The 20,986-nt window shown below is 43.2% G+C and overlaps 1 protein-coding gene across 2 annotated transcripts in view; it reads left to right on the top strand.

The window, feature by feature from the left end:
- The window catches only part of PPP6R2 (protein phosphatase 6 regulatory subunit 2), a 118,476-nt gene that overhangs the window by 64,995 nt on the left and 32,495 nt on the right, over nucleotides 1–20,986 (top strand). For both annotated transcript variants that reach the window (XM_075746592.1, XM_075746686.1), the window contains 11 exons: nucleotides 1,105–1,170; nucleotides 2,518–2,630; nucleotides 6,876–6,989; nucleotides 8,089–8,215; nucleotides 8,719–8,871; nucleotides 9,592–9,795; nucleotides 11,331–11,395; nucleotides 14,575–14,690; nucleotides 16,316–16,401; nucleotides 16,740–16,820; nucleotides 18,733–18,830. In XM_075746592.1, coding sequence (XP_075602707.1) covers nucleotides 1,105–1,170; nucleotides 2,518–2,630; nucleotides 6,876–6,989; nucleotides 8,089–8,215; nucleotides 8,719–8,871; nucleotides 9,592–9,795; nucleotides 11,331–11,395; nucleotides 14,575–14,690; nucleotides 16,316–16,401; nucleotides 16,740–16,820; nucleotides 18,733–18,830 — 1,223 coding nt within the window. The remainder of the gene's footprint in view (nucleotides 1–1,104; nucleotides 1,171–2,517; nucleotides 2,631–6,875; nucleotides 6,990–8,088; nucleotides 8,216–8,718; nucleotides 8,872–9,591; nucleotides 9,796–11,330; nucleotides 11,396–14,574; nucleotides 14,691–16,315; nucleotides 16,402–16,739; nucleotides 16,821–18,732; nucleotides 18,831–20,986) is intronic.

Raw genomic sequence — 20,986 nt, 5'->3', positions numbered from 1 at the left:
ACACCATTAGTATTTTTGCAATAATAAGGGACACCAGAAAGGAGACAAAGTCAGAAGTTTCAGACTTAGTAAGAAAATAGCGGTATTATTCATGGGAAAAGTCACTAAAAATGGTGATCTGGAATTTTTGTTTTAAGTCAGATGTACATCATACTCAGCATGGCATTGGAGAGGGCAGGATGAGAGCTGTAGGACGGTTAGTAGAGCAAAGCTGGGAAAGAGTCAACGTGAGGATTATAGCTGAAGTCATGTGAACAGATAACATAAAAATGAGCGTTCAAGCGGAGGAGATGTGCATAGAGCCTTCTTACAAAGAAGTGGAAGGCAGGAGGCTGTTCATTTTCTCCATGACTCATCCGAAGAGTGATGGAAGATTAGATCATTGCAGAAACCTCCAGAGTCTTTTTCCTTTTAATTAATGTTTGGTCGGTCATTTCAAAAGCCACTGAGAATGCATTAGTTTGACTGATTTGACGGAATAGTTTGGTTGATGTTGGACATCCAGCAGTTTGCCTGGAACGAAGGCTGTAGAAATGTGAGTGAAAACGGTTGGGTGGAGATGAGACGTTGAGCTTGCAGATGAAGCTGGGAAGGAAGAAACTGGAAGGTATCATTTGCAGATGACGTACTTGGTTTGCATGAGGTCAGGAAAGGGAGGTAAGGTGATAGCTTCTCTGAGAAAAGGAAGTGGTCTGAAGTTGGTGTAGAGCAAGGAGATGAGGTGCAATAACAGCATTGTTACGTCATCTCGAAGTCTGAGAAATTATTTCGTGTAAACAGTAGTTAAGTCAGTAAGAATATGAAATGGTAGGAGAACAACGTGTTGATGATTATGCTAGTGCTGCTTCAGATGAGATCTGTTTTCCAGAGGTATTTAGGTTTGTAGTTCCCTGGGCAGGGTGTACCTGCTGATGCAAATGAAAATATATCTCTCTCTCTGCCTAGGGGAGTTTGTGTATGGCCCGTGGCTTTGATTTTAAAATAGAGGGAAAGGGCTTTCCCTTCCTGAAGGGCCTGTGTTACGCAAAGCTTCTTGTAGATCCTCTTGTTTTGAATTCTGTGACATCAAACAAGGATTTTCTTTTCCCCTTCCTTTCCCTCCAGTGGCTTAATGAAGCAAAGATTATTCAGAGACTTGTGGAACTGATCCATTCAAGCCAGGATGAGGACGTGAGTATGACAAGACTAACTTTCGTCTTTGTGGGTAGCGGGTCCTGTAGGTCCAGAAGAATCTCTCTGTCTCTTTGGTAATGCCCAGGTGATTTATGGAAGGAGATGAGCTGCATGGATGGATATCCTCTCCGCTGGTTGCCAAGCTCAATACCAAAACATTTTCTTATATTTTTAATCTACCAATTTGCTGCCAGTTTCTTAGTTCATTCTGCTGCTGCATCAGTTCACCTCAGTAGCTACAGTCAGCGGTAACTTACTTGGTTTAAGTAGGAACCTGCTATTTGAAACAGGCTGTTGAAACACTTTTAAAATTAAACAGTTTGTGATAACTTTCAATTCTTTTTAGGCCATAAGTAAGTAGGTATTCTCTTAGAACATCTACAAGATGCAGTTCTGTGAGCCCATGAGAAAGACGTGCTGAGTATTAAATCATACGAGTGCTCTTTTTTTTTTCCCCCCTTTTTTTCCTTTCAATAATTTTTACAAAGCATCTGAGCCAGGAGCTCTAGGTCTGGATTTCAGTTTCCTACACTGTTATTTCACGTTTGGGCGTTGACTGCCATCCCTGGTGTCAAGCAGGAAAAAGAGAAGGAAGCGCGTTGATCTCTAGCTCTGACTTAGGTGGGGCTGGGGGCACAGGTTCCTGTGAGTGCCAGCAGCAAAGTGAGCGGGATGGCACAGGATTCTCTGGGTGTAGTGTTAATGCCGACGATATGGTTCCCTCATCTCAGCGCAGCAAAAATTGCCCCTTCTGAGAGAAAAAATGGGAAGTTATGTGCTGATTCATGTGCCCTCAGCAGTGCTGTCTTATGCCTGAATGCTCAATGACAGCCCAAGATCTCATACATACAGTAGCTACAGAGCCTCTTTGATTGATAGCCAGAATGAGATGATTAATTTATCAAAATACTACTTTAAAGCCTTTTAGAACATACTAATTAAATTGTAAAGGTTTTATCAAGCCATTTATTTTCCTTCATGCGGGAAACCTCCCGAGTAGTGAGAACTAAGAATGAAATACTTGTATTTGAAATTTGCAAATTAACGCACTTGGTCAGGAAGATAAAGAAAGAATCCTCGCTTTCTGAAATCTTTAACTGCTTTTAATTGTTAAGTTCAGGAAGCCCTCCTCTTTGATTTTAAAATCTGTTAATGCTTTGACTAATTCACATCAGTGTTATATTTAACAGATGAATACTCTAGAGCCTGGTAGCACGTGTTCTGAAAAATTCTGATTTATTCAGTTCCTTGCATCCCCAGCTGTATTAAGTTTTCTCTGTGGCAGCCAGAATGAGCCAAGTTGAGACGCTAGCACTGAACTGTGCTCTATGTCGTTGTTCACAGAGGCAATCAAATGCTTCCCAGACCCTGTGTGATATCATAAGATTGAGCAGAGACCAGAGCAATCAACTCCAGGATATACCTGAGCCTGATCCACTTCTCACAGCACTGGAATCGTAAGTACTTGTCAGAGGACCGTTGCTAAACTAATTGCTACTAATACTGTCACTTACTGAGAGCTCTCCAGAGACACAAACAATGCAGTAAGTAGTCTGAAGCCTTTACTTAACTCTTGGCATTTGTGCTGACCATTTAATACTGCTTTTAAATTGTAGCATCACTTCTCTGCCTCTGTTGAGATTTCTGGGTTTTGTCGCTCTGTCTGAAGGCAGGAGATCGGGGTTAGTGATCCCCAAAGCTCACAACTGTATTCAAGACAAGGCAATACTAGTTGTGTGTTAACATGCTCATAGTGAGTTTGGAGGAAGGTGAACTGCAATGGCAAGAGTTGAGGGAAATGCCGTAAAGACAAATCTTAAAATTCCTATATTAACAGTGTTCCGTGATGCCAAGTGTGACTTCAGGTGCAAGACATCACTCATACTTGGCCAAACAGTGGCTGTTATTCCCCGATGGTAAACATGTTGTACCATATAGATGGATTTCAGGTCATCAAATTGCTCTTCATCAAAACGGGGAAGAAAATGCTGTGAGAACAGAAGGAGTTTCTCACCATAGAATCCCAGAGTGGTTTGGGTGGGCAGGGACCCCACAGCCCATCCAGTGCCACCCCTGCCATGGGCAGGGACACCCTCCACTAGCCCAGGTTGCCCAAAGCCCCATCCAACCTGGCCTTGAACACTGCCAGGGAGCCAGGGGCAGCCACAGCTTCTCTGGGCACCCTGTGCCAGGGCCTCAGCACCCTCACAGGGAAGGATTTCTGCCTCCCATCCCATCTCCATCTCCCCTCCTTCAGCTTCAGGCCATTCCCCTTGGCCTGTCACTCCCTGCCCTTGTCACCAGCCTCTCTCCAGCTTTCTTGGCTCCTGAGTCAAATACCAGTCGAAGACTTGAGTGAACCTTGGGTTGTGTGCACTTAGAGACAAGGTGGTGCAGGGATACGGCCCGATACATCTCACCAAGGAGTCTCTGCCTGCCTCTTACTTTGACTGAATCATTACTCCCCCTGGTTTTATTCTCCACGTGTGGTTGAACCTGAAGAAGTAAGCCTGCATGCTTTAAATGCCTCCCTAGCCCTCCCTCATCATTCAGAAAGGTATTCAGTGGATCTGTGGCTCGGTGCTGAGAATTCAGGTCTCCTCCGTCTGTACACCATCCCCACGGATCCCTTACTACACTAGAGGTAGTGTCAGCCACTTCTTCCTCAAAGCCCTGTCACCTGCGACCACCATGAGCTCTCTTCATGCCTCAGAAACATCGTCCAGTGCTTTAATTAGAGATGACATGTCACAGCGCAGATACAGAATTGCTTTAATCATTTTCTACCTTCCGATTGATAAACTTTGCAGAGAAGATTTGTAAATAGAGGTATTATAGTCTTTTGTTAGGCCTGGTAGCTTGGCTGGAAAAAGTAGAGAAGCTGTTTTGGTTCGTGTTTGCACATGATCTTGTATAACTTATGGGAAGGTGGTCTGCCACTGACGTAATTGTGGGGAGCGGAATCTAGTGAATTTGGAAACTGTTGGAGTGTGTTGGGTTGTCCTAAAGGTGTAATCGAGTAATAAAATGATACTAGTGTGCAGTCGGCAAAAGAAGCTGTTGTAGTCTTTCAGGGCTTTTAAGTTACATTGGACAGAAAGTGTTCTCTTGAAATAAGGACGAAGGACGCTGTGGTCCCGCTAGCGGTGCTCAGCACTTCTCTTCAGAACCTGCGATTGTATGTCCGGACAACTTGAGTGAAAATTGGAAGAATTTTTTTTAATTTGAAGTTGTTTTGTTTTTTTAAAATCCAGAGCTAATTTCTCTAATGTTACTGAGGGAACAAATTGATGAGAAACTTGCACATTCAAAGAGTATTTTTATCAGGAGTTATTTCCCAAATAATGTTAAGTATGAGTTGTGTACCAGAAAATGTTGATTTTTCAGGTTCCCTTGGCTTTGTTTCTTTGCTCGTTATAATGTAGTTTTAAATTACTCATGTTAGCATGTTTACCACTTCCTACTTTTGCTTCAAATCTAAAAACATTTACTGAAGATTCAACATGAGATTAAAACCAAAAAAGGTTAGGTTTAGGCCTGAAGGAGCCATTTTGACAGACAAAGGAATATAGCGTCTGTAACTAGGGCTTAAAATTCCTCTTTTGCATGGTTTTGCCAACCCAGAGCTTTCTTAGTTTCTGTGATGTTGCTGTTATTTTCTCCTGATTGTGAGCTTATTTTCTTACCGACAAGCATGATGTTGGATTTTCAGAGCAGATTGCACCCCTAGTTATGGAGCCTTCGGCATCTCGCCAAATCTGTCTTGGTTTTGAACCTTAGAAAGTTTGGAGATGACCCTCCAGCTTGGTCGTTTCACGTGGAAAGCTTAGGAGCTTTAACCAGGGTTGTGGTCCACCATGGTGGGAAGTGTGGTGGGCCATGGGCCATGCGGTACTTTCAGGCTTTTGGGTTAATTTTAGACTTTCTTGGTAGTTTTGGAGTGGGATGTGGAATCCTGCTGTGTGTGGGGCAAAAGATTGCTGCCCGTGGTCTTTCGTGAGAGCCTCAGGGACACCAGTGGTATAATTTAAGCGAGTTTCCTTGATTACACAAGGAGTTGTACAAGGCTGTGGTTTGAAGTTTGGCTTGGACTGTGCTCCGACGGTCGTTGGCTTCTTCCCCCTCTCCCTTCGCTCTCCCTCACCTCCCTGGTGTTCTCTGCCGATGAGCTTTGCTCGTGTTCAGGTACTCCCTGTAACTTCCGTGAGATAAATAAAAATGGGGTTGCACTTTCAAAAAGCATTTCTAAAAGTCATTATACCACTTCACTATTCAGAAGAAAAAATATTTTGAACAAAAGTGATTTTTTTGCACGACTTACCTTTCTGCCAAAGGTCACATCTCATTTCTTTTCTTGGTCAGTTTTTCCAGGCATTCCTGGTAACCTTTTTTGAGCTTTGGATAACTTTTTTTTCATCTATGAATGATGAATTAATGATTAGCTAGTGCAGCAAGAAGGAGCCCTGCTCAGGGTTATGGAATAAATACCAAATCTAGATTTTTCTAGACATAGAAAAATACAAATGTGGCTGTATGCAATAGAAGTGAATTCAGTTAATCATGGTAAACTGTTACTTCTTTTTCCTGACTGCCTCTTGTGCTTGTGCTGATGGAGTGTATTTAGAGGCTACTTATTAAAATAATTGTCTCTCATGCATTATTCATGTATTTTTACATTTTTATCTCATATTTTATTTATACAGATGTAAATGAGATTTTTTCAAATGTTAGAAAATAGTAAAAATGAGACTGTGAACTTGAGTAATACTGTTTTTAGCTGGACACGTGACTTAGCAAGTCGAGAAAGGCACTTGCTGAGTGCTGGATTTTGGAGAACTGTCATCAACATCCACAGAATCAGCCTGGGAAAGCATCTGAGCACAGATGCTGCAGTCAGGTAACTGCAGATGAGTGACGGTGCCAGCCTGAACCTTGGATTCCTCTTATCTGTTACTCATTTAGCGTGTGGGCTGTTACCTTTGTGCTAATTATTCTTCAGTTCTAAGGTCATGTTTGAGTGTCCAAATAATTTTTAGTGGCAGAAAGGACCGATGTCGTCATTTGTTCAGACTCCAGCAGTCTTCAGCACTCGGTGGTCCCTCCACCTGGCCCCAAATCTGTCAGTAATCGGGAGGCATCTTACCTTGCTTTAAGGGCTCAAAGAGATGGTGATTTGATCAAAATATTTCAAGAGGCTAATAGCTAAGACTCCTAAAAATGTGCATATTATTTACAGTTTGCATTTGTTGGCCTCTCTTTCCAGGATCTTGCCATGCTAGCAGCAAATAAGAAGGGTCAACTTCCACTGTTTGTTGTCTGTCTTCTGTGATTCTGGCAGATAATTTTATATGAGCTAATAGCTTCATATTGTTTTTAATAAATTAAATTGAGTTAACAGTTGGGTTGTCTTCCAGTTTATAAGAGGTATATGCTGTTGATAAAGGAGAACGGGATTTTGGGTTGGAGTCTGGGTGTTTATAAGCAAGTCTTGCCTTAGTTCAGAAACCTGGTGTAGAACCGTTCTTGTTGTATGAGACTTTAGAGAGGAATGTCTTTATTCTTTCTCAAAAAAAGAAAAAAAAAAAAGAAAAAAAGCAGTCTTTTTTTTTCCCCAGAAAACCCAGAAGTAGATATTTTGCGATTAAAGCAACTGCCGATACTTCTAGTTCTTATACCGCTACTCTGTGTGTGTTGATCAACAGGCAGGAATGTGTGGAGCAGCTCCTGAAGAATATGTTTGACGGAGAGCAGACTGAAAATTGCATAGTGAATGGAACACAAGTTCTTCTAACGTTGCTGGAAACAAGACGCTCTGGGTAAGTTAGCACTTGCTTCCCTAGCAAGAACAATTTTAGGAACTCCCATCTAGTTTTACTTGGGCAAAAAAGGCAATTTTTTGGCCGAGTGTGAAGTGCTGCCTAGAACGGAGCACAAGAAAAGCTGTCTGGTTGGTTTGATGCAGTCGCTGCACCTCACGGCAGGGGTACCAGTTGGCATCGGGGCCCTGCTGTGGGCTCCTCTAGTTCTCTTGCACACGTCTAGCAAAGGCTTGTCGGGGGTATCAGAGATCGTACAGCAGAATGTGTGCGGGGGGGAGGAAACGGGGCATCGTGCGTAATCTGTGTGATGATGGCTATATAGTTTTCATTTTGGTTTTTTAACTTATGTCTGCCTTTTATTTCTTTTTGTGGAGATAGAGGGGAGAAAAGGCGAAAGAGAGTTCTGGGGAGGGAAGGAGACACTGAAAATCTAAAAGAGGAGAAAATAAGGAAGAGTGAGGGAGATAATAGAAGGTTAGGAAGAGGTACTGGAGAGGAGAGCAGAGTGCCCAGGATCTCTGACGAGTTCTGAGTTGGAGGTGTAGGGGTTCCTCCCCAGCCCCTTCCCACCTGGCCAGAGTTAACGTTTCATTACTGACATGAAAGCGTTTATTTTATTGCAGTGCGAGACTCTGCTGTTGGAAGGGGCTAGTCATAGTTGTGATTTACTGCTTACCCGGACAGAGGTGCGATTCTGAGTCTGCTCAAGGCTTTCATCAGTTGGTGTACTTCTGTGCATCTTTTGAACACTTGGGGAAGGTGTACAGTTTTAACAAATGTTTATAGTTCTAATTTACTTTTCCAATGTTTGGGAAGTTCTAAAAACCAGGAAGCACTTCAGTAATTTGTCAGCTCCACAGACAGCTTGTTCTCTGTCTTCCCGCTCTTCTCATTCCCAGTTTTGGTTATGTGACTATCATCTTGTAAATGACGTATTAATGTAGTGTAGTTATGTAAATACAGTCAGTAGCTGGAAATGGTTGTTTTTCATATTTATAGTTATTTTTCAAGAGAAAATGACCAACATGGACAGCGTGACTGGAGACCATTTTAAGGTTTTGTTAAATCTTAACTGTTGTTTTTTTCTTCTTTACAGAGTGGAAGGACTGATGGACTCATACACTCAGGGATTTGAAAGGTCTTACACTGTCAATAGCAGCATCTTGCATGGCATTGAACCGAGGCTAAAGGACTTCCACCAGCTGCTGCTCAGCCCTCCCAAGGTAGAGCATCGCAGCCTTCCTCAGAAGCAACCAAAGCGCTCCTGACCCGCGTTTCAGGGTTTCCCTTTCCTTACACAGGCTTCCTGGGTATTTTCTGAAAGTGCCGTATGCAGGAACAGGCAAACGTCTTTGGAAGAAAAATTCATGCTTAGAGCTTATAATTCAGGTGCTGAGGGACTAGGCACTGGCAATTTTGAAAGCCATTGTATCTGAGTAAAACCAAGAGGTAGGGATACGTTGGGACCGTGGCTTGTGGAGAGATGGTGAGGGGTGAAGAGAAAGGAACTTGTAGTTAGTGGATATTTTGAGTTTAATCTTCAGGTTTGGAAGTACAAGTCTCACAGTGGCCACACAACACTGACCTCTGCATGGGCAGATGGTTTAGGTTTACCTGCAGAGAATATTATGAAGTGAACTAGTTATGTGTAGTCAAATCATGGCGCGTGTACACCCAAGGCAATGCTGGTCTTCGTTGAGATGCTCACTCTCTCCTTCTTTGATAGAAAACAGCAATCCTAACTACAATTGGTGTCTTGGAGGAGCCACTGGGGAATGCTCGTCTTCATGGATCTCGTCTAATAGCTGCTCTGCTTCACACAAACACTCCCAGTATTAATCAGGAACTATGCAGACTCAGTACCATGAATTTATTACTTGTGAGTAATATGAGTGGGGAGAGGGGGAGTAACTAAACTGGGAACCTTTCTGCTTTCCTTTTTTTTTGTTCAGTGCAAGGTGGTTTGTTTCATGTGTGCCAGGGTCTAATTATTTTTCAATCTGCTGAAAATAGGAACATCCATCCTCAGAATAGCTCGTGTAATACAAGTACAGTTGCTTAGTATTTTCAGCTGAACCTCATGCATGAAATTTATTGTTTTACAGTAGTTTGATAGTGTGTATGCAAAACAGTCTGTTTCTTGAGAAAGCTTGGGTATGTTGTGTACCTATCAGCTCTCATACATCTGAGAGCTGATCTTTTTGTCTAGCTGTGGACAGGGACGTGTTCTCAAAATGGCCAATATAACCAGGACAGTCTTTCAGAAAATTATTTTTCTACTTAGAAATTATTTAGTTAATGTTTTTCTTAAGATTAATTCACCCACAGAATAGATAACATTTTTTTAGTATGTCTGTGCTGTGAGCCCCAGCTGCGTATGAGAGTATTTCCAATGTGCTCAGTTTATAGGAAAGTATACATCACAGAGAGCAAACAGAGCACATTCAGCTATAAGTGGATACTGTGGCATATAAGTGAGTTTGTTTTAGTGGAATTGCTGATGAAACAACTAGTTGGGCACTGTTTTAATATTATTCAATAGTTAAGAATGGAACGATGTATCTAGAGTGAATTTTTTTTGTTTCTCATTTTGTTCCAGGACTTATTTTTTAAATACACATGGAATAACTTTTTGCATTTCCAAGTGGAATTGTCCATAGCAGCTATTCTCTCACACTCTGTGCAAGAGGGAAAAACTACTACTAATGACCTAGAAAGCAAAGAAGAGGTGCTGAATGGAAATGTGGCCACAGAGAACTCAGAGACTCCGGGAAACGATACCGAGAATATCATGGTTACTCATGTAAGTCTGGTTGTGTCACCTGAGAATTTTAGACTGATTGATTCAGCCTGAATATGCATTAACAAGAAAATGGTATGACAAACTGTTCAAGAGTGTGGAGTTTATTTAAAAGTATCTAGATACAACTTAGAATCCTAGAATCACAGAATTGTTTCAGTTGGAAAAGACCCTTAAGATCATCCAGTCCAACCGCTATCCCAGCACCACCAATCCCACCACTAACCCATGTCCCCAGGCACCACATCCAGATGGCTTTTAAATCCCTCCAGGGATGGTGACTCCACCACTGCCCTGGGCAGCCTCTTCCAGTGCTTGACAATCCTTTGGGGGAAGAAATTTTCCCTGATACCCAATCTAAACCTCCCCTGGCACAACTTGAGGCCATTTCCTCATGTTCTATCGCTTGTTCCTTGGGAGAAGAGACCGACCCCACCTGGCTACACCCTCCTTCCAGGGAGTTGTAGAGAGCGATCAGGTCTCCCCTCAGCCTCCTCTCCTCCAGGCTAAACACCCCCAGTTCCCTCAGCCGCTCCTCATCACACTTGTGCTCCAGAGCCTTCGTTGCCCGTCCCTGGACACGCTCCAGCACCTCAATGTCCTTCTTGGAGTGGGGGGCCCACAACTGCACCCAGCACTCGAGGTGCGGCCTCACCAGAGCCCAGCACAGGGGAACAGTCGCTGCCCTGGTCCTGCTGGCCACACTGTTGCTGGTACAAGCCAGGATGCTGTTGGCCTTCTTGGCCACCTGGGCACACCGCTGGCTCACATTCAGCCGTTGTCGACCAGCACCCCCAGGTCCTTTTCCGCCGGGCAGTTTCCAGCCACTCTGCCCCCAGCCTGGAGCGCTGCCAGGGCTTGGTGTGACCCAAGGGCAGGACCCGGCACTGAGCCTTGTTCAACCTCACACGGTTGCCTCGAGCCGTCGATCCCTGTCCATGTTCCTCTGCAGAGCCTGCCTGCCCTCCAGCAGATCAGCACTCCCACCCAACTTGGTGTCATCTGTGAACTTACTGAGGAGGCACTCCATCCCCTGAACTTGGTTCTCTCAGTTCCGGTGGAAGTGTATTTGCTTTTGTGTGTTTGGTTTTAACATCCAATTGCAAAATAAACACATCACCCACCGCATTTAATAGGCTTGTGAATCCATTTTTATTTATTTTTTTTTAGTAAAGGTGCATATAAACTTTGAACAAAAAAATTTTAGTAACTACAACTAGCTAACTACATTTTAGTTTCTGCATTGTGGCCCTAGTGATGAAAATTTTGCATTGTGTTTGTAAAATGACAGCAGTGTTCTCCATTGCTGCTCACAGCAGGCTGCAGATGTTTGCAGGTAGTGCTGTTCCCTGGGTCTGCTGAGAAAAAAATTGAGAAAGAAGAAACTCGAGCTCTTGGAAAGACAAGTGCTGCACTTACTGTTCAGTAGGAGTGAAGGAATGAACAAAAGTCAGAACAGTTCAGTACAGACTTCCTCAGGCTTGAGTCTTACCTTGGCAGTGTTGACGTGTTCTTCTCGTCTCTTTTTTTCCCTCTAGCTGTTCCAGAAGTGCTGCCTGGTGCAAAGGATACTGGATGCCTGGGAGGCCAATGACAAAATACAGTAAGGGGTTTGGGGTTCAGAAGGCCCTTGTTCTAGGGCTGCAGATGGAGAATATCCCCTGGAAACAGTCTTTGGATCATTTACAATTTAGTGGTGTCTAAAATTATTTGGATTTCGATTGTGATTTGGAATGAAGATTATTTGCATGTTAAAAAGCAAATTTACCAAATAGACATATAATTTGAAAGCATGACTTTTTAAAAAAATGCTTATAATATCTCAATCCAAATACACAATATGGTTCTTTCTTGCTTTCTCAGGAAATTCCGTAGCATATTAATTACATAGAATATTAACTTTTTTCTTTTTTTTAAATGCATAATTATATTCTCCCTAGAGTGAGCAGCTATGGAAACTGAGGTGGGCAAGCATTTTTGCCCCAGATTTGCCCCACATTTAATATTCTAACTTCATAAAGTATTTGGATTTCATGCTGATGGCAATAAGAACTAAATAATTAAAAAACCCCTAAAACATATTAAAGTGAAAATATTGTCTAGGCTTCTGTTTCTTTGTCCATCTAAACATCCATCCCTCACTATTTTGAGCTCTTCATGGCTTCAAAGCGCTTTGTAGTCTCACTGTAATTACTTTAGGCTTGCTGCAGGCCGTAATTGGTGGGTTGGGGTTTGGGTTGATTTTTTGGTTTGGTTGGGTTTTGTTGGGTTTTGTGTTTTTTTTCTCTTGTAACCCCTTGGGCTGTTGATAACAAACTTTGCTGATAGTTTTATTGCACAACTATCATTGCGCACAGTTTTGTAGGTAACAAATATCCGTGGTTGCTGCTCAAGAGTTTTCCTAATTAAATTAGATAGGAACTAGAGCTCATACATATTTCATGCCAAACAGTTCCAGTCACCACATTGGAAAGAATTTTAATGGCAAGAAAACAATAGTGAGTTAACAGAGAGGAATCTCAGATGGTGTGCTTTAGGAAGTTTGAGTTCCTATGAAGGTTATGGTATGCACTCCGTGAGGAGATGGTGGCGAGCAGTGGGACTCCAGCGTCAGAGGTGCCAGGTTGAGAGTTTGGGGATTATTTCTTAAAAATTGTCAGCAAGAATGGTGGTAATATGTTTTCCTGTTGGGACATGGGATTTCTCCTTAGGTTCTCTTAGTTTTAGTTATTTCATATGTTCTTGATAAAGAACTTTATAACTACTAGAACTTCCAGTTAATCCATGTAGTTCTGGTACTGCAGTCCATTTGATCTGCCCAGGTAATTAGAATTTAAAATAAAGTGAGTTTGGTCATCAACGTGAGTTTATAGGAAAGAGCAGTTTACTGTAGCACATCTGTCTTTGCCTTCCTAGCCATGTAAATATAGTGACCACCACTTGTGGCTGATAAAAATATTCAGAAGTGTTGAAATAAAAGTTAATTTTGTGTGTTTGCTGGCTGCATTCCAGCAGTGTGTTAAGGACCGCTCAACTCAGGAAAAATGTTGTCTTGGTCCTCCCAGAGTATACAACCGAAGACGACAGACACAACATTGCCGTACGCTGCTTTATCCCCATACAGTTTAAATTTTTGGGAAAGCGGAGCTTTGCGAGTTTGCTAGAAAACATACATTTTCCTAGAGAGTAGTGGGAGAGTGCTGGGTCCCTTCACCCCATCTACCCAGAGGTTTCATCCTCCGGAGCGCTGGCATGGGGCCCTGATAAAGCGCTGCTGTAACCTGTTGTGGGGTTCCCGCGGCCGTGGGGACATACTACAGATACAGGGTTTGTATTCTGGGTTTTGGTGTAGGAATACGTGGAGGGGTAAGGCAGGTTTTTCCCAAAGCGTCTAGTCTCCTCATGTGCCTCTGTTCAGCTCCAGCGTTCAGGGAAAGCCCGAGATAGTTTCAGTATAAACTTATCCTTCTTAGAGACTCAGGAGGTGATGAGTACACTTGTCAAGGGGTGTGAGGGTCGTAAAAAAAACCCAACTTAAAAATGTAGCTGTAACCCCATGTGATTAGGAGAGCTGATTGTGCCTGATGGCTCTCAGCCTAGGCTGCTACACCACGTCCCCCAAGCAAGGGTAGAGAAGAATTTCCAGGAGCACTGCATAGCAGCTCAAAACTAACTCTGATGCATTTAGTGTCTTCCTCTCTCCCAGGGGAAAGTGAAAGTCTTTACTATGCATTGGCTCTGTTAGCATTGCGGGAAGAAAGCTTTGTTTTACAGCTCAGACTCAGTAACATGAGGTGGAAACTTCTCGTCATCCTCTTTGTAAGGGGGTTCAGTTTGATTCTGACCCACCAATTTTATTTGTGGTGGCTTGAGTCAACCTTGCATGCTCCTTCTGCTACAGCAAGCAAGAATAATTTCTGAATTTGACTTCGGGATTTGGGATACTTTAATGTGCATAATGTCACAATGAATAATAGCATTGTATGTAAGAGCTTTGTCCGGACTTCCCTTCAGCATCTGCCAGTTTCAAGGCAGAAATGCTTTTGTGATACAGCAAATTTATTCCAGGAATCTGCCACTAGGATTTACATTTTTCTTCCCAAATCTCATCAGTCCTTCGATACTGTGGAAAGCAGAATTATTTCAGGCTCTTCATCCCCTGATTTTTAGATTGCTGCTTTGCCATCCACTGAAGGAGAGCCAGTGAAGGTTCAGAGAAAAGTGACTTAGAGAGTGCTTGGACTTAGTGTTGGCCGCTTAGATTTTTTGTGAGGGGGAAATCTAATGCTTGTAGATTAGTGTCTTGTGTTCTCTTGAATTCATCTGCTAAATACTTCCATTGCAAGTAAAACTCCACAGCTTTTTCAGCAGTAATGATGTAAATTCTTACTGCTAAGAGTTTTCTTTAGTGGAAATTATAACCAGATTATTTATTTCTGCACTGGTCTTTCAATGTCCCCGATTAGCTTACTCTTTGTAACTGGCTTAAATTTTACCTAGTCCATTCATACTGGACGAGTGATTGCTTCTCTCTCAATATGTGAGAAAAATGCAGAAAGGATCGTTTGTTCTGGGTGAACTCATCCTGTGCCCTGCCTGCATGAGCAGAGCGCGTTCCTGCCGATTCTCTGCTGCATCATCTATCCTAATGCTGCTTGGAGGCAGGCGTACGTACGTCTGACTGTCACGGCAGTGGGGAACTCTCAGCGTGTCTGGGTTATGGCTGCGACCGATGATTCGTGGTGCCTGGTTCTGTTGCTACTGGCTGGTTTCTCTTTTCAGGGCAGAAGGTGGAATGAGGCGAGGCAATATGGGCCACCTCACGCGGATAGCCAATGCTGTCGTGCAGAATATGGAGAAGGGCCCCATGCAGACTCAAATTAGTGAGTTCATTAAAGGTACGTGCTCTTTCTTACATTCCTTTTTTTTTTTACTCCTTGGTTAAATAACCCTTGCAGGCCTCTTGGAAAAACTTCTATTGCACGTATTTCGTGAGGGTCCCTTTTATAATGAAAAGAATTTCCAGATAAATATCACAGTTTCCCATAAGTTAAAAAAAAGGTCTAGACCAAATTTGGTTGCTCTTTGTTTTCATACAATTACATTGAAATATCTGGAACTTCGTTTTTAGAGCTGGAGGCTGAAGGTATCCTTTTTGTGCTAAAGAATGCTTCTTTTCATCCGGCTTTGTGTGTATGTTTGTAGTGCTTATTTACAGCCCTCCAGGGTGGTGTTTCTGCATGTCCTTATTCTGGTACCTGTCTGAGCGGACGGGATACCCCAGAGTAAACGATCCCAGAGACCCTACGTCTCTGCTTTGTCGGGGACATTCACATCGCCAGGCTGTGTCCATCAGGTCTTCATCGGACTTTATTTGGAGAACTAGTTCTGTCTGACATCTTTGTGTGAGAGGAAGTAAGATTCACCTGCATTTATTAAGAGAAACAGTGAGCACAAATGTGACTTGAGTTTCCATTTTTGGCATCTAGCGAACATGCCCAAATGGTAATATAGTAACTTGGTGTGTTGTCACATCTACGTGGAAATTGAGAAGTCAGAAACGTTTTAGTAAAGACTGAAAGTTTCACAAGTCATGGTTATTTCTCCCCATTGTTTCATGGTACGGGATGCAGCTGGGATGAGGATAACTTCATTGAGAGCAGCCGTGCAGTGCTGTGTTTCGGATTTGTGACTAGATGATGTTGGTAACACACGACTCTGGTGGCTCTGGCTGAGCAGTGCATGCACGGCGCCAAGGCTTTCTCTTTTACCCACTCCGTGTGTCCCCCCGGGGACAGACAGACATGAAGCCGGGAGGTCACAGCCAGACAGCTGTCCTGCGCTGGCGGAAGGGCTGTTCCATGCCACGTGCCCAGCAGTAGGAGTGGGGGCATGGTCCTTCCAGGGTAGCTCCTGCTCGGAGGCTGGCTGAGCAGCCGTCTGCGGGTGGGCAGTGCTGAGCGAGTGCCTTCGCATCCCTTCATTTGGGGTGTTTTCCTCTTTGCTCCACTTACTAAACGTTCTTCATCTCAAACCATGAGTTTTTCTCACTTTTGGCCTTCCAGTTCTCTCCCCATCCTGCTGTGGGGTGGAGTGAGTGAGCTGCTGGCTGGGTGCTGGCTGGGGTCAACCCACCACAGTCGCCATGAAAGAAAAGGACGAAAAAAGCAGGACTTAAGTCACATGTGTGCTGGGTTTCAGAAAGTTGTAGAAATTCTGTGTCTTTAGCCCACTGTAATTCCACGAGCCAGGTGAGGATGGTAAGACCAGTAATACCTTACTGGTTGGCCTAATGAAAGATGTTCCTTTCTCTGCAGATCTTGCCAACTTACCTTTTTTAGAAAATCACGAGTAAAATGTAATTCACTCTGCAGAGCACTTCCATAATGCAAGCATTACGTTGCTCATGTACACAGGTATATGTGTCTGTTCAAAAACATCTGGGTAACCAGTGAGACTAAGTGACTGGCTTTGATCCTTCTCCCAAGTTGTGGTAATCTTTATGGTGCCGGTTTTGTTCCAGAGCTACCTGAAGATTGCAGAGGGAGATGGGAGAGTTTTGTAGAAGAGACGCTGACGGAAACGAACAGGAGGAATACAGTGGATTTGGTGAGAACAGCGATATTGTGCCGATTTTGGATAGGCCTGCTATCTTCTGGAGTGCTTTAACTAAGAAAAAGAGATACTGCTAGATTTTTTTCTTCTTTTGCTTGTTTATATGACATAGGCTTACGGGGCAGGGTGTTTGCAGAAAACATATTCCAGGATAGTTCTTCAAGCAGCAGCAGCTCTGATACATGTTGGTCAACTCCAGTCCACAGTTCTGTGTTATTCACTGGGACAGTTTCTGCCTTCTGGGGAGTTTGGCCTTCAGTTGTATGTGTGGAATGGAAGTATTTGAGCTTTCTTAGATTTCACTTGTGCTTATTTTTTTGTGCTTTTTTCAGGTGAGCACTCACCATCTGCACTCTTCTAGTGAGGATGAAGACATTGAGAGTGCTTTTCCCAATGAACTTTCTCTCCAGCAGGTGAGTTGACAACATGCTCTTTGCTGTTCCTGGGAAGCCTCCTTCTCCGATTCACCCTTAATCCATTCTAGTATAGAGCAGCTTCCTAAATTTTTCTCTTAGTGTGTTCAGCTCTTTTGTGTTTTCCCACTATAGTTACTTATGTGGTCTAGACTCTGGTTTGGAATAAATTTGGCTCGGACTGCGTGCAAGTCCCAGATACATGATGTGTCTGATGTTCCTGTGAGACACCATGTGTTTCTTTCTCTCTCCACACTGGGATGGTTGGCTGGTTCAGATCTTGCAGACCAGCTGCAGTGAGTTGCTGTATTTCCCAGCTGAGCAGGTAGTGTGTATCGCCTACCTGCTGCAGAACTGGAGCTGATAGAGGCGTCCTGCTTCCTCTTGGGCTGTGCAGACTTCTACTAAAAACTGAGAGTGCCATACTAAAATGTTAGCAGTAAAGAGCAGTAAACAGTAGCAGTAAGAGCAGTAAAAACCCTTGACTTAGGAAGGAATGGATGTAATTAAAGGCTCACTTGAATTTAGCAAAGATCTCAGGATCCTCAAAATGTGAGGTGTGAGGTACCCTGCTAAAGGTCCATCAAGTATGTGGAAGCTGCTTTTCAGGATGAAATACTTAGACAAGTCTTTCCAACCTTTTTTGATGCCAAGAGCATAAAGAACATTAACAGAGCATACAAGTTTCAACCTGTTCAGTAGGAAGCTACCTATGGGGAGTGAAAAGACAATCTCAGTCTCAAATCCAGTTAAGGGTAAAACTTAGCTGAAAATAGTTTATAGTTTGTCCAAATACTCTTAACTGGCCGCTCTGACATTACAAATAGCTTTCTTTTCTTCAGCTGATACTTAGCGCATCAAAAAAGAGAAAATGTATTGCCTTTGTAAAAATAAATAAATAGTTTTGTCTTCTATTGTGACAAGTATCAGTAGAAATATTGATAGGAGCCTGCAGAACTCCTTGGACAGGAACTTCCTGGCACCTGCAGTGGAGTGACGCCAAAGTGCAGCTGCAGAGATGCTGTAGCTGGAGTGGGCTGCATACCAGTATTCAGAATTATCCTCCAAATAATCTGAAAAAAAAAAACCCAAATGCAATGCATAAGAGCAAGCGTGAGATCTATTTGGAGGCAGAAGCAGTCCTTTTCATGAATAGAGAATAGGGCACGAGTGAGTAGGCAGGAATGTGACCAAGAGCATATCTGGGCCATTACCCCAAGATGCAAGCTGAAAACTGGAAGACCCAAACTGCTGTGGGAAACCAAAGGTGATAGGTGAGAGTGTTGTCTCCAGGACATGTGGAATGATTCTCACATTCTCCTCGGTCCGTGTCCAGCTGGAGGCAGTGAGCTTCAAGAGTGATATGTGTTGGCAAAAGGTAAGGTGGAGGGTAGTAATGGGAATGATCAGAGGTGCGGGACCTGACATGGGACGAAAAGCTGAAAGAACTTGGTCCGTTTGGTCAAGAGAAGACAATATTATGTGGAGACATATGCCTCATCCTACTCAGGATGAGGGAGAGGGACTCAGAGGAACTGAAAAGTACCTTCGTGATGTCCGTGCTGGGTTTAAATTGCAGCAAGGTAAACTTCATGCTGCGCTAGGGGAAATCAACCAAATGGAAACAACCCAATACAACGTTCTGATGGAATGATGAAGGCACACATGGTTTCCTAGGGAAAATTCCATAACTCTCTTTGGGAGAAGTTACGAGCAGATCACAGAAGCATCTGTCCAGGGTTTGCAGAAGACTGTTGGATCCTGCTTTGAGAAAGGGGGTTGGAGTAGGTGATTTCTCAAAGTGCATCAGTTTTCTATGATTGTAATGCTTTTTAGAATGTGTGTTTTCAGCCAGCTTAACTGAATATCTTTGTCACCTTAACGATGGCTCTTTTGGGGTTCCATTGCTCAGGCCTTCTCCGAGTACCAGATCCAGCAGATGACAGCTAACTTTGTGGATCAGTTTGGCTTTAATGATGAGGAGTTTGCAGACCAGGATGATAATATCAAGTAAGTTTATAAAACTTTGAGAGGCTTATATGTAGCATTTAAGCCTCTCTGCATCTAATCTTTCTTCTTCTGGTTCAGGTTTTAAGAGGAACCGCGCTGTGTACCCCCTTTGGTTTGATACAAATAGACCGATTAGTGGCTGGGAAAACAGCTGACCTTTTTTCTTTTCATAGGAGTCCACCCCTCAGCTCCAAAGACAGTTGTAGAACCAAGGAAAAGTGCTTCTTCATTTTGAAGAGAAACGTTTTTAATAAAGCACACAATTATTATCCAGCCATATTCTAGAATTAATTTAATTGCACAGAAAGCAAAGCATTAGAGCTAACTCTAGGCAATTATACAGCTATTCTCCAGTGGCATTAAGTCCTTATTGAAATTCGGAGTAGAAAGAACAGTGTTCTGATGAAGTCCATGGAAAAATTGAGCCATTTTCTCTCTTACGAAAAAGGAAACATGGATAAGGCAGGAGCAAATAACAGTTCAAAGGCAGCAGATACAGGTGGATTTAATGTTACGTGACTTGCTGAATTCAGTGTTTGGAATTTGTGCCGTTTTTATAGAAGAACTACTGTAATTAATTAAAACTGCAGCTCATCTTCTCACCTTAAAAATTGTAGCTAAGGAAATGACTGGGACTGTAATTATCCCTCTTATCCATAATAGTTCAGAAATTGTAACCGTTTAGTATACATTTATTGACAGAGGCTGTTATCCAGGAGGATACCAGTGTGTTTCCTGCTCGTTGATGTTGCCTGTTCACTTTCATCTTGTGGCAACACTCATCTCAATCAAAGAAATGGTCTGTCACACAGGGTGACAGGGAGAGAACGTGGCCGTACCAGCGGTGCGTGCTGTCCTGGGGCTGATGCTCATCAGCCAGCGAACGTTGGGTCTGCTCGGCAGAGAGCTGCAGGATCCTGGCGTCCTGGAATCCCGACAGAAACGGGGAGCTTTCAGCCCGGAAAGCTCGGGGCATGCCACATCGCTCCGGCTCTTTGGCTGCCCCACATCTGATTTATTGAGGATTCTTTTGCTGGTTCTGCTCACACCATATTTTTAGCAACTGCTGGGCTCCATGAAATTCCTTAACTGAAATGACGACGTGAAAATAGTTTGGCTGCTTCAGAGTTGCTTTCAAGCATGAATCAAAGTAGAGAGTCACAAGATCCTTGGGGTCGTGGGAACTCCATGAAGGTGTTTGCCAGATAGTTGGGAGCTGTATTCCGACGTGGAGAAAGATTTTTGAAGTTCAACTTTCCCATCTTTTTTTTCCTGAGCATTGTAGATGTCCAGATCTTTAATATTAAAGGTCAAAAAGTTCCAGACTAGAAGGAAAATTTAAGTGAACATGGATTACTTAGTTCTACACTTTTTTTAAAAATAAAGTACACTTTTAACTTCTTATCAGATAGCAGCAAGTAGTGAACTTCTGAGTGTGTAGGTGGAGGGGAAGAGGTAATTGATATGTGGAGCTGCTGAAGGTACTAACGTCCGTTTTGAAAATGAACATGAAACCAAACAAAATCTGTAACTGAGATGTGCTGGCCTTCTCTGTTGTTAGAAAAGAAGAATATACTATAAACCTGTTCTGGTCTTGAATATTCTGAGAACGCTGCTCCCTGTCATCTGTTTTCCAGCGGTTGAGAAGTGTCGCAGATACGAATTTGAATATTTTCAGAAGTATTAATCACGTTTCAGTGTCCTGGTGATTTGCGTGACAGCATTTTTTACTGAGCGAAATTGTCTTTAAAAGAAACTAAGACTGTTGAAACTCAGAGAAACACAGATAGGGTGAAAAAATGGTGCCTGGCCCCAGCTGTGTGGAGTTTTCTGGCCTGTAGCACCCTCTGCTGTTCTTACAGTAGACACTCAGGTCTAAATCAGAAATGAGGTTATTTAATGATTTTTTGCCGCAAACGTGTCTTAGGAATGCATCGGGGTTGTTGAGCCACTCGTGCACTAAGCTTCCCTGAAGCTGCCGTAATTCCGTTAAACCAGGCAGGTGCAGTCCCATCGGGATGTTTCGGATGTACACCCACCCTGTGGGATTCAGTTCCCTCTCTGTGTCTCGTCCCATGCTGGGGAACCCAGTGGAATTCTTGGGTGGATGTAGGACTGGAATCCCAGAGCTCCTCTTTAGAATTACTTAGGAGTTT

This window comes from Balearica regulorum, chromosome 1 (assembly GCF_011004875.1).
Source record: "Balearica regulorum gibbericeps isolate bBalReg1 chromosome 1, bBalReg1.pri, whole genome shotgun sequence".
NCBI classification, from domain to species: domain Eukaryota; kingdom Metazoa; phylum Chordata; class Aves; order Gruiformes; family Gruidae; genus Balearica; species Balearica regulorum.
The sequence above is the reverse complement of the archived record's forward strand: the minus strand, read 5'-3'. Positions and strand labels throughout refer to the sequence as shown.